General features: G+C 43.2%; 1 protein-coding gene across 7 annotated transcripts in view; it reads right to left on the bottom strand.

Annotated features, from left to right (window-relative positions):
- Positions 1-14,057, bottom strand: part of LOC139061563 (serine/threonine-protein kinase ULK4-like) — a 191,863-nt gene that overhangs the window by 3,327 nt on the left and 174,479 nt on the right. For 6 of the 7 annotated variants that reach the window (XM_070551584.1, XM_070551589.1, XM_070551583.1 and 3 more), the window contains one exon: positions 4,021-4,109. In XM_070551584.1, coding sequence (XP_070407685.1) covers positions 4,021-4,109 — 89 coding nt within the window. Of the gene's footprint in view, positions 1-413; positions 3,023-4,020; positions 4,110-14,057 lie in introns of those variants that run through there. The other variant, XM_070551588.1, reaches the window with a different exon arrangement.

Raw genomic sequence — 14,057 nt, 5'->3', positions numbered from 1 at the left:
GTATGTCGGGGGTCTTGTTCACGAGTGAGGGAAAGCTAGAGCGTGAGATCGATAGGCAGATTGGTGCTGCATCTTCTGCAGTGATGCGGGTGTTGTACCGGTCTGTCGTGGTGAAGAGAGCTGAGTCAGAAGGTGAAGCTCTCGATTTACCGTTCGATCTATGTTCCTACCCTCACCTATGGTCACGAACTTTGGGTAGAGGCCAAAAGAGCGAGATCACGGATACAAAGCGGCTGAAAATGGATGGATGGAGTCACTGAACAGAAGTAATCCCACTACTAAACCAGACACCGCAGCCGTCAGAGCTAAAGGTTGTCTGTGGGTCCTGCTGCCATCTGTCCTCCACAAAGAGACGGCTCTAATGGTTGGCCACAGCTGATCAGAGAACATCCTAGAAGATGCGATGTCACCATTCATCATCAAGTAACTCAGATAGTTGATCTGAAGTCACTTCAGTGGTTTCAGGTTATTGTGAAACCCTTAATCATAACTTCCTCCCCTCTTGTCTTTAACCCAGGTGTCTGAGGGCAACACACACACACACACCTTCCTATTAATCTAATTAGAACAGCTCCCAGAGGTCTCGGAAACCCTTCAAAGTTTTGGGTTGATGGAGGTTTTGAGTCCCGGCACGGCTCAGAGGACAGGATATCAGCAAAGAGACACTTTATTCTAACGGGTTATGTCTGAACACCCGATAATCATCATCTGGTCTTTCCAGGATGGGTGGCACTCCATCAGCTGTTTGACTAAACATCACAGGTGTGTGTTTACTAAAGAGCAGCTTAGCGGCCATACAGATGTTAGAGACTAGGATCGGGCCTCGAGGCTTTTCTTTTGGAACAGAGACTCCCAGAAACGCCCCTCTCTTGAGGACTTTGAAAAGGCATTCCTCAGGTTGTCATGGTAAAGGCTCAGTGGCATCGTCTTCCGCCGCGGCCCAAACTCGTCTCAATTAAAACCTCACCCATCCCCTCTCATCCCTTCTTTCCTCGTCAGTCCTCTCATCTCCTGCCCTTTCCCCTAAAAACCTCCACGTCGCTCTTCCAGTGGGAGGGAGGGGGGGTGGCCACTTCAAAGGCGACGGCTGATTTGAGCTTTCATCTGCTGGAGGAAAAGAAAAGAGAGTAGACGGGGGAGGGAAGAGGAGAAGTGGGGGAGGAAGGACACAACAGGAGGAGTCAGGAGCTAGAGAAAGGGGAAGGAAAATGGAGAGGGAGAGCGTGTGGGGGTGTGTGAGGGAGACGGAGAGGAGGGGTCGCGTAAGAGCAGGCCGACAATACACCCTTAATATTGATCTGACCGTGTGAGTGTGTGTGTGTGTGTGTGTGTGTGTGTGTGTGTGTGTGTGTGTGTGTGTTTGTGTGTGAAAGCGAAAGAGTTTGTGCGTGCAGAGTGAAAGTGACTAATTGTGTGCATTCATGATGTGTGTGTGTGTGTGTGTGTGTGTGTGTGTGTTTGAGAGCGAGAGGTTGCTGATCTCAAACATCAAAAGATCAAAGGAAGAGTGGTCGCTACTGAGGAAACCATCAGTTCAAAGGGGAGCTAACACACACACACACACACACACACACACACACACACACACACACACACACACACACACACACACACACACACACACACACACACACACACACACTAATTATTGTGTTTTTGAGAAGAAAACCTACTTTAACTAAAGTGAAGCTTTGGTTTTTGGCCAACTGGACTGGAAAAAGTGACCAAATGTCGTAACAATGTCGAGATGATATTTTTCGGAGCTTTGAGGCTGACAGCCCGTCAAACTAAAATAAAACAGGAAACTTTTGACACGTATAAACCAGATATGTTCAGACATGCATGAAAATAATAAGACATGGAAGAAAACACACATCTAAAATTAAACTCTGAATAATTGGTTACTGGAAGCCTTTGAGGTTTCGACACCAGTGACTGGCTAAAGTGGAAATAACAGACGAAATTCGGACGCTGGTTTTAGACGCATCATAAAAACGATTTAAATGAGCCGACTTTGTTTTAGTGGAACGACCTTTCTGACTCTCAGTGACACGCCTGCACCTGTCCACAGGTACTCGGGCCCACTCAAACCGCTGCAGATGTTTCAACTTCCTCCACAGAGGTTCAACAGGATCTAAACATTTGAGTCATTGTCCTGTTGGACGACCCATGACCCGAGACACACACACCAAGCGTTCTGACTCTGGAGGACATAGTCGGGTCGTGAACAGATTCAGGATTTATTTTAGCTCCACCCATTGAGCTGATGGGGTTTACCAGACGGGTCTAGCTATTCTAGTTCCGTTTAGCTTTATTACATAGTTGTTTTACAGCGGCGTCTTCTTCAGTCGTTTTCCATCAAGTCCTCTTTGGTTCAAATAGGAATGGATGTGGAAATGACCCTGCTGAACTTTGGCCCTGGAGTTGCTCTGAGCTCCTTGGTCACTTGTCCTCTTGTGGAAACGTCCGGGGAGGTTGTCCACTGTCCTGTCCTAGGTGGTCTTCAACATGCTGTCGCTCTGATCTCCAGCTGCTTGTTATATAAATGTAAGCATGATCGGAGCTACGTGATGCTAGCAACCTAAACGGGTTTTCTTTTTTACGAGCGGGGACACAGAGTCAGACAACATCGAGCATCCCTACTGGTTTTTATTGATTTTCAGTACATTTGAGATGAATTACTTCAGTTATTTGAGTGACCACATACATGTCTTTAGCACCTATGAATGGCTTAGTACGGACGGGGTGAGACGCGAGTTGTGAAGCAGGGAGCTGCAGATACCTGATCTTTCTAGTTGTGCAGTGGGACGCTGAGCCTCGTGGTTTGATCAGGAAAACCTTATTATGACGAAGCAACTCGGGACGAGGGGAGACAGGACTAGAAGATTGGACAGCATGGTACGTGGACTCACACCCAGACACGGAGGATCGGCTCGGGCATCAGGAAGGAGCCAAAAGCAGAGTTATTGAGATAAAAGGAGCCAAGGACGATGGCTGATTTCACTTAGTCTGAACGTCTGACCTGAGAAAATCAATCAAACTTTATTTTTCCTACAAAGAATGCAACTCAAAGTGCTTTACATATTAAAATGACCCCACATAACCCTCATTCCCATCCCTCCCACAAGAATTCTAAAGCATTGGCACTGCCCCCCCCCCCCCCCCCACACACACACACACACAGACACAAGAACATTGGTACATTGGGCCGAGTTCAGATGAGCCAGATATGGTAGAGCAACAAAAGGAGATGAAACTGATGACAAGTAGATTATAGACGGCACCTATGGAAACATGTAGGAGAACACTGGATCGGGGCAGAAGTTCATTTGTGACGGACTTTTACTTAATAATCGATCCTCCATGATTCTGACTAGTTTGGACTGAGCCTTGGAGAATCTTAGACTGGGCCAAGTGGCTGGAGCCTCAGATCATCTTTTGAGTTATTTGGAGCGTGTCATGGTGTAAGGTGCTGCTTAAAGAGCAAGTCACCCCCAAATCAACTTTTTTTTGCTGATAAACTAAATAAACGAGTGTCTAATCGTGCTGCAGACACGTGTAGTTAATAGTTTTGTACTTTAGTGCATTTTAGTTAAAATTGTAATTTTCTGCCTAAAACTGTCAGTGTTGTGCCATTGTCAGGTAAAAACTCTGCACTGCATTAGAATTTAAATCTTCCACCGCTATTGGCTAAGAGGTATGCTATGATGTCAACTGGTCCTTATGATGTCACAATGCCGTTGTGAGCCTGTGTGTGTGTGTATTTGTTAGCGGCTCCGCCCTCTCGGTCTGCTAGGCAACAGCATTTGTTGCATTTTTCAAACATGAAGAGGGAGTGAAGTAAGTTTCTTGTAGGGGGTGACTTGCTCTTTAAAGAGGAGGGACAAAGGTCTACCGGGTCATTAGGGATGTGATAAGTAATCCAACGTCTCACAGGTTTTCCTGCTGTAGGAACAGAATTCATCAAATCTATAAAACATCGACATAAACACACGGACGGACAGCATCAGAAAGAGGCACCTGTTGGATGTAGCAATATCCTGCAGTAGAGTCCTTAGTCCCGCCCCCTCTGGACATTCTAACCAGTCAGACCGTTCTGTAGTTTGTATCTACAAAAGAAGAAAGAAAAGAACAGAGAAAGTAAAATGGAGCTCAGAGTGGGAACACTGGACCGGAGTATCATAATTATTCATGATATCATAGAAATGTTCAGAAGGTGATTTATTAGAGACTTACCCTTTCCCTCCTACATTTTAATGACTTTTTCCTTGGACCATCAAAGGTAAACAGAAACACCGAATTATGTCTTGTTGTAAATTAATGAAAGAAGAAAGACGATCAGCTTCGGCTGTAGTTATCACATGCTAATGCTAATCATCTGACTTAAAGACATAAGCACCGCCCACTCCTGTATCAATGCACGTTTATATGCTCCAAATTTCCCCATTCCGATTAAAACGTTGGTTGATCGGAAATCCAGAATCTGTTAACATGCACACTAACTAAAATGATCCGATCGTGCCGTGAGTTTATGAGCATGCGCAGAGTTGTCTTTCCCGGAAAAAAGTAAACAAACATCATGAAACTAAATGAAAAGTGTAAAAACTTCCTGCTTTCCTGATTCATTTAATAATTTTAATGATTTTATTTTGCTAGAAGTTACGTTCAGTGAAGCCAGTAACACGTTACAAAGTAACTCGTTACTCTGATATAACGTCATTTCTTGGTAACGACTACTCTAACAGCGTTACTATTTCCATACTAGTAATTAAATTAAAGTTACTTATCAGAAAATCTGCATTACATTATCCTTTACTCTGAAGGTTTTATTTGCTTAGGAACTATGGCGCGGTATGGGGGCCAAAATTAAGAATACTGCCCAGCAGCAGGAGGCTATATAAATTCCGAAGCAAACTACCGATCTGATTAATGATAAGCTGGCGCCGGTAACTGAGAGGCTGGCGCTGCTTACGGAGGAATAGCACATTTACCGGTGTTATTACTAGATACGCTAGGGATTAGCAGCCCTCGTCTGGTCATTGACTGGTTCACTCCCCCCCTCTCCTGTCTATTAGCATGGATAGGCTAGCGTTAGCCTGGACGGGTTGGTGTTAGCGTAGTAGAGGCTGGCCATTAGCGTGCCTAGGCTGGCCACTAGCTGAATTTCCTACCTCCTCGACGGACCATTAGCATGGATAGGCTGGCGTTAGCATCGGAGAGGCTAGCCATTAGCGTGCCAAGGCATGCCACTAGCTGGATTTTCTACCCTCTTGATGGACCATTAGCATGGATAGGTTGGTGTTAGCATCGGAGAGGCTAGCCATTAGCGTGCCAAGGCATGCCACTAGCTGGATTTCCTACCCTCTTGATGGACCTTTAGCATGGATAGGCTGGCGTTAGCATCAAAGAGGCTAGCCATTAGCATGTCTCGGAGAGTCACTTACTCTACTAGATGCGTTTTTTTTTTACTTTTATTAAATGGATGACTATGCGACTATGAGACCTGTAATCACAGTTGTTCCTTTGGCAGAACGTGTTGTTATACACATTAACTTTAAGCATATTGTAAAGTGGACAGCCTGTTAGCATTGATTAGGTGCTGCGTTAACTCCATTTTGCTCTTAATTACAGGTTGATGGCATTTTCATTTTATATAGTTTGGTTTTCTTGAACATATCAGAGAAAAAGCCAGAGCTAACTAGTTTGTACTTTTCATCTTTGGATTTTAAATCCTTGGTATTGAATTACAGGTTAATAATTATTAAAATTGTGATGTTATCTTTAGTATAACTATATAATATGTACCAAAAAAAAAACACATCTAATAGAATAAGTGACTCTCCGAGACATGCTAATGGCTAGCCTCTTCGAAGCTAACGCCAGCCAATCCATGCTAAAAGTCCATCGAGGAGGTAGGAAATTCAGCTAGTGGCCAGCTTAGGCACGCTAATGGCTAGCCTCTCCAATGCTAACACCAGCCCGTCCAGGCTAACGCTAGCCTATCCATGCTAACAGACAGCAGAAGGAGTGTGTGAACCAGTCAATGACCAGCCGAGGGCTGCTAGTCAATTCAAATTCAAATTCAAAAATACTTTATTAATCCCAGAAGGAAATTGATTGCTGTAGTAGCTCAGAATAATAATACTAATCAAGTTATCAAAGAGTTGTTGTATATTACAATGGCTGCTGGCAGGAAGGATCTCCAGTAGCGGTCAGTGTTGCAGCGAAACTGAAGAAGCCTAGCGTATCTTGTAGTAACGCCGGTAAAGGTGCTATTTCTCAGTAAGCAGTGCCAGCCTCTCAGTTACCGGCACCAGCTTATCATTAATCAGATTGGTAGTTTGCTTCGGAATCTATATAGCCTCCTGCTGTTGGGCAGTATTCTTAATTTTGGCCCCCATACCGCGCCATGAAGAACATCCTGCGTAAAGGAAATGTAACATCGCAGAGAAGCCAAGATCAGGTTTGCATAAAGCATTTGACCAATCAACACGTACTTTCCTTGCACAAGGGAAGCAGTATACTGCTACGCCAAACTATAGAACGGCACCGTGATGCCATTTGTTGCAATATAACTCTCACTCGTGCTGCAAAATTAAAACCAACAAAAAAAGCACAGCCATATTACTGAATAAATGACTAAAAACATCAAACACAACCCTGTAATAAAACCCCAACAAAACACACAATAAAGAAAATAAAACTGTAAAGCTGGCTACCCATAATGCACTCTGGAGCCGCATGTGGCTCTTTCATCCATCTGATGCGGCTCTCTGCTTGTAAAATAATTAATGAATATTTATGTAACGTTATGAAGTTCATTATTTTCAGCTCCACATAGCTGCCCCTTCACACAGTAACACCCGTGTAGAAAACGCCAAGGAGGGACCATATCAAACTGCACAAGGGTCCCACAGATTTGGCTGATACCAACAACAACAATCCACCGACTTCAAAAGGGGGGTGATATATACGTCCCGTTGGTTCCACAGGTTTCTATCTCTGATGACACAAATTTGTTTGTTTGTGAGTGTGCATGGTTGTCTTTCCTGTTATACGTCACGTGCAGACTTAAGGTGTGTTGAGACGGACGTGCTGTGGGCTCCTGGAGTCAGGTAAACGGCCAGGTAACAGTGAGTGGGTTAGGCCACATAGTACTGTTGTCCAAAATTTTGTTTTTTTTAATCTTTACTAATCACAATTCCTTAGGGGTACATTAACATGAACATGATTACTAACCACTGATTTACATTTTAGTACTGATTTACATTTCTGTATTTTTTATAGTACCTTTGACCAGTTGATTTAAGAGTGAATATTATGTTTGTGATTATCAATTCTTTGATTTATCCTACAGGGCTATAACCAATTTTGCCCCTGTCCTGACAGCGTGTATTTACAGTGAGGATTCACTGATACCAGTTAGGGTTCTTTCATTTTTCTGCTTCTCGCATCATCCTTTTTGCATCTCATACAGACAGGGCTGCATCCATTTCTTCACTTAATGGGTAATTACACATAAAACTAACACATAGTACAAAAGGCACTCATAGAGTTAGGTTTTTCATTTTTTTTTTTGATGACATGGAATGCAATTTTGTCGTGTCTACATTGAAGTGCCTACACTGTGCTCTCTCTCCTCTGCTGAGCTCGTGAGGATCCTGCTTCCTGGGGGTGGATCCGTGACTCGTCATCTGCATCGACTCCTCCTCGGTGGTACTCCGGCTCGTTGGCCTTGGACGACCATGGTTCCGGCATGGCTGCTGGGACACCTCATTCATTGGGATTACTGTCAACTGCTCTTCCCTTTTTGTGGATTACGATAAGTACTCTTTCATTGTTCAATTTTTATTTGGAATATTACCCTGCCTGCGGATAAAACAATCGATTTTTAATTGGAATACTACCCTGTTCGTGGATACGTACAAGATTTGCTCCTGCTTTGCTTTATTGCCCGTGAGGATATAAAATTGCTGTTGCTTCGTTTATGGCTTCCATGGGGAATAATTAATAACCTGCTGACTTGTGTTCTTCCTGAGGCGTATGCGAGACTGTTCTTCGGCGTGGGGTTCGTACCTCACCACAGATGGCTGTTCCCTTGGGATCGCATCCTGTTCTGTTGTCAAGATTCTTCATAACTTGGGTTTGTTCAACGACCAAGTGGTCTCTTGAAGGACCACATTGACCTTGAAAAGGGGGGATATGTAACGTTATGAAGTTCATTATTTTCAGCTCCACATAGCTGCCCCTTCACACAGTAACACCGCCAAGGTCGGACGCTTGGTTCAGTATGTTTACATTCCAGGAGAAGAGACAGAAGAACAGAAGAAGAACACTTTTCATGGGTTAATCAAAATACTTCATTTGTGATAAGCTAATCAAAGCATTTGTTGATCATTAATAATCAGGTGAATGATCTGTGAAATAAAGATGTCATGAGTTATGTGTTTAAATGAATAAACAGGGCTGCCCAGACACACTGATATGCATTACCATGGAAACGCATGACACATTGTTTTCAACCAATCGGAACTTTCGCCTGTGGTAGGGCAGAATCTGGTTTGTTTATGAAAATAGTCCAATCCGGTTTACTAAGATTCTCAAACAACTGGGAGATATAAAAAGAAGGCAACGCCATTTTAAGTCAGTTCCACGTTACGTCCGACTTTCAGCAGTTACGTAATAAACTCAGCTCCAGGACATCCTAGTTCCTAAGGATTTCCATCGTCATCATTAAGAAGTTCAGACTGGCCAGCTGGACTTCCTACTTTGAGCTGAAATCTGTCAAGCTGGAGATTTTCCGTCGTTTTTACCAACGAGACGACGGTCCTTCAAAATAAGAGTGAACTTGTTGACGCCTGCCGCTTCACCTGAGTCGACCCTTCAGACGGGCGTTGTTTGCTGTGACCACTGTCTCAACCAGCTCCAGTATCGCCAAAGGTCCGAGACCTGGCAATTCCTGATCTACACGGGAGACTCCATCTAAGGTACGGCAAAATGGCGGCTCATGTCATCAGCTTCTGAAGCCTCGTGGTAGCCTAGTCAAAACAACCAGATTCGCTACTCAGCCTAGAGATTCTGAACAAAACACACACACACACACACACACACACCAAACCGAACCATCTACATCCATATGCATCCATCATTGAGATAGTCCTGGTAGATTGTAAGAATTTATAATTATAGAAATTAAAGATTCTTAAACGATCCCAACTTTCTCTCTTTCTTGTCTCTCAGTCAATACAAAGTGTTGAAGTAAACTCCCTGATGATAAAAACAACCACTTCTGATTGATTATTTAGATTTGTATAAATATACAAAATCAGGTAATTAAATTTCTAATTACAGTATATAAATATACAAACTTCAAATCACAACATTTAATTAAAATATATTTTATTTTACTGCATTCATTTTTATCTGTATGCCAATTCTAAATGTAAAGATAGTCTGCGTAAACCTGAACAGGCCCAACGGTCGACAGGTCACCTGCTTTTGTGTAATCAGATGTCTCTATAGGGGCTTTCTGAGCTGACGAGGATGTGAGGTTCTGGACTTTTCCTCAGACAGGCTCATGGATGCGTCGCCACATCGGATACAGGAACAAGCGCTATTCAGCGCTACAAGTTCTGGGTCAATTTTATACAAACTGTTTTATTAATTATCTTCTGTTGAAAGATAACTTTAAGGTACATGAGCGAATGGTATTGGTTGCTGTCACCTGTTGTGATTGGTTAAAGCAACTCTCTGCTGTCAGAGGGTAGGCCCCGCCCACAATGCCGCGGCTGCTGCGGATCCCAGTGTTTTCTTAAAGCCTGATTCATGCTTCTCCGTCTGCATTAGTGCGGACACACGCAACGTCCTTGCGGGCCTGCCGGAGAGCTCTGCAAGGACGGACAGAGTCAAGCTCTCTTTTCTAAACATCCGTCAGTCAAGACGGACAACGCAAGCTTGTGATTGGTCAGGATGCCACTGTTGTCTACAGCACCGCCATTGCAAAGAGAGCCGAGGAAAACTAGCGGCAGACACGGAGCAGCTTGAAGAATACCTCGTGAAAAAACTCTAAAAACACGAACGTTTAATTCCCCCGTGACTGGAGGAGTGAAAAGATGTGCAGCAAGCGTTTTATTTGTGGACGGAAATGACAGGAAACGTGGGTTAAGAGGCGGCGAGCGCATGAAGAGGTGGAGGAGAATGAGAGACAAATGTGTCTGTCAAAAAGTCTCTTATATACAAAAAAAAAAACCCACAATATAAACAGACTATCTTGGACCGGATACATGACAGGATACCACAGAACAGCGCTACGCCCTTTGTTGTCCTGGCGGGGAATTTCTTTGCAACACTCCCCAGGAGACGGAGAAGTATGAGAGCAAAACGCTTCCGACAATCCGTGCGTGTCTCTCCCTTGCGGAGCTGACAGAGAAGCATGAATCAGGCTTTACTGTGGGAAACGGGTAATAATGGCTCTTTGATGGGAAAAGGTTGCCGACCCCATCAACAATGGCGGGAGGAGAGAGAGGTGCGTTTTCTAGCCGGAAATATAGTCACTATTTTGAGTTTGTATCAGCTAAAGATGAAAATATTAAGGTTTGTTGTATACTCTGTGCTGGCTCTGTGTGTTTTATTTTTTATGAATACTATTTATTTTAAGTGAGGTCAAGAAAGACTGTTTTAATTTTATTTTTATACAAACATGCATTATGTCAGGCAATAGGTTTTAAGTTCAGCTTAAAATGTAAGAAGATATGTTTATGACATTACTGTTAAAAAAGCATTTGCAGTAAAGTGAGTGTTGGTAAAACCAGTTGTAGTTTTTATGTTGAGGCAGTGGAGAGTGTTTTTGGTTGATGTTTAAAGTAACTAGTAATCTAACTTAGTTACTTTTAAATGAATGAATCAGTAAAGTAACTAAGTTACTTTTGGAAAGAGTAATCAGTAGTCAGTAATCAGACTACTATTTCTAGGTAACTGGCAACACTGGTTACGTTTTCTTCAATAAATAACTGCATGTTTACGCTTTGCTGTGTTTTATTGTTGACATTATTAAAATAAGGGAGGGTTATCCTCGTCTCCGCCTCTTGATCAGCTGGTCCGCAGGTCTGACATCACGGCTGTGGGGTTGGGGGGTTCAGACTCATATTTCATTACCGAGCTCTGTTGGATTTAATAGAAGCTTTAAAGAACAAACTCTGGACGGTGTGAGGTGAGTTTGTCTCACTGCAGAAAAAAAAACGCACACGGAGCGCCAGCAGTCAGATGCAGCTGCTCACCAACACTCGTGTGTGTGTGTGAGCGTCAGAAGGCTGAACAATAACCTGTAGAATAATTAAAGTCATCATGCTAGAGAAGCTTCTCTGTGGTGGACCACACCAGCTTCTGCCACAATAAACAATCATAATAATAATAAATAACATGTTTTATTTCCTTTCTGAACTATTTCTGTTGAGAGTTTTAATGTTTAAAATCAGTTAGATTGTTACTGACAGCAGCTACGTTTAAGTTTCACTTTCTGATCTGACTGAATGCTGCTGCAGGTAGGAAAACAGCTGAACGCTTCTGGATATGTTGGAGACATTTAGCCTCTCATCCCAGAGGTTTCTTCCACACTTTGGTTGTGGTCAGAAACAAACACACTGGTTGTGCTGCAAGTCTTTTATTTTTTGTCTCCAAAACATGTTTTTGTCTAAATGAAGGTGATGTTGTTGTCCATAGAATTACAGTTCATGTTAAAGTTAAGATTATTTCATCAACCTGTGGTTAGCTGACTCATTTAAAACATGGAATGTCTTGAAAGAATCGCAATCGGGAATCGATAGGAACCGGAATTGAAATGAGGAATTGGAATCAGAATCGTTCAAAATCAAACGAAGCCCAACCCTAACCGTCACCCATAACATTTAACTGAGGATGTTTTTCTACTGAACATCAGCCTTCTTAAACTCAAACCAGGTGTGTGTAACCGATGTTACCTCGTCTTCTTTACCTGCTGCAGAAACAGCTGAGCTGCGTTCACCGAAACGGGGATCCGTGCTGCAAACCCGAAATTAATCTGTGTGTTTCCACTACAGACTTGGACTCGTTAGTCGAATGATTTGTGCAATAACCAGATTTTTATATTACTTCCACAAAATGCAAGTTCTGGATTAGATATTACAGAAACAGGGACGTTTCCATCATATTTAAAAGTCGGCGCTCGTTAATTAGGCCATCATTTTTAAAGTCAGGTAGTCTAAATGACAGCAGGGAGGCTCGCCAGCTGTTGCACACATGTGCAGCGGGCGTTATTTTACTCCAACAATCCGAATGGCTGTGTACGTGCACGTCCATCGGAATGAGGATCGGACAAAACCACCTCTCTCAATCGGATTAAAATTTCATTCGGATCGGGCCAAATCGGATCAGAACATTCCGACTGACATGTTTACGTACAGAATTTTTGATCTGATTGGGCGTTCAATCCGATTAAATGTGTGCATGTAAACATGGCTATTGTCATTATGAAGTAGGTCAACAACTAATGAGCCTAAACTAAACAAACACACGATTACACATTAGTACTTTTTGTTTACTACACCTGGTACTGATGCAGTATTCCTGATAGTGTTTCTGCAACTGAAATTGACGGCTCTGGTAGGAACTGAAGAGCATCTTGTTTAACCCTTCATTTCACGTTTTCTCTCCAACATCCCTCTATTCTTTTACTTGTGTCTTACACTTTAGGTGGGATAGTGACAGAAACCTGTGTGTGTGTGTGTGTGTGTGTGTGTGTGTGTGTGTGTGTGTGTGGCATATAGTAAATGGTTCTATCTTTACAGACCAAGTTCGCTGTCAAGCCATGTTTTAATGATTATTTCTGATCCTTACGGGTCACTGAGTGTTTCAAGCAGGCTGAACATGAAAATAGTCTCCTAAACCTATCTCCTGCAGTAGCTTCGGACAGAAAACAGACGGTGAAACTCTAGGATTAGAAAATCCTGACAGATCTACGCCACACTGTCACTAACATTCATGGGCTCACCCATCTGGGGAAGGCTATTGTTGGTTTAGCATCCAGGAAAAGCTAACGTTAGCATTAGCAACTCTACCACACAGCAGAACTCCTCCAGGCTTGTGTTCTTGGTGGAGATAAAACAACAACGTTGCAGAGCAGACTGAGTCAGTGTTAGTCGTGTTGCTGTTAGCCAATCAGAGGAGAGATTTCCACACATCAGGAAGTAAGTCTCCAGATCCTGTCATGTTCAGCTCCCCGTTCCTCCGGATAATTTCTCTTTCCTGAAACAGGAGCACCAGAGCTTTTTCCTCACAGTAATCGACTCACAAGACATTCGTTTATAGTCGAGACCGCTGCAGGTGTTTTAAAAAAACAAGTGAACTTGGTCTTTAAAAACGTAGTGTGACTCAACTGCATGTTGAATTCAAACAACTGAATTTTAGTTCATCAAAAGAGCTGTGTGTGTGTGTGTGTGTGTTAGTGGATTTATGCCAGTGTGTTGAACATGTTTTCTCTGATCTCTGGTGACATCATCACGTCTGTCTCTGAGGCGACACAGAAAGGTTGTTGCTAAGAAACGGGGTTAGGAGGAGACTAAGATGCTCCCCTCACTTGCTTGTTTTACACACACACACACACACACACACACACACGCACGCACGCACGCACGCACGCACGCACACACACACACACACACACACACACACACCTTCACCACTAGGGTTGGAGGATGTTCATGCCTGCCACCCAAACACAGACACACACCTCCTTATCATCCCCTCTACATCTTCGCTCTCCAGCTCGTCTTCGCCCTTCTCCCTCACCCTTTCCCCTGATATGACGAAAAAGTGAGTCAATAATTTTTAACTCAACGATGCAACCATGCAGACAGACAGAGAGACAGACAGACCGACATGCAGCATGGGCTTGTCATCTTAGACACAAAGTTCAAACAAGTGACAATGTACCTGACAGCAGAGAAACAGACTTGCCAGAACAACGTCTACATGATGCATGAAGTGTGTTTCAGAGAGAGACAGGGAAAATTTTTCTTTTACAA

The sequence above is a fragment of the Nothobranchius furzeri genome, chromosome 5 (assembly GCF_043380555.1).
Source record: "Nothobranchius furzeri strain GRZ-AD chromosome 5, NfurGRZ-RIMD1, whole genome shotgun sequence".
NCBI classification, from domain to species: domain Eukaryota; kingdom Metazoa; phylum Chordata; class Actinopteri; order Cyprinodontiformes; family Nothobranchiidae; genus Nothobranchius; species Nothobranchius furzeri.
This window is presented reverse-complemented; position numbering and strand designations above follow the sequence as displayed.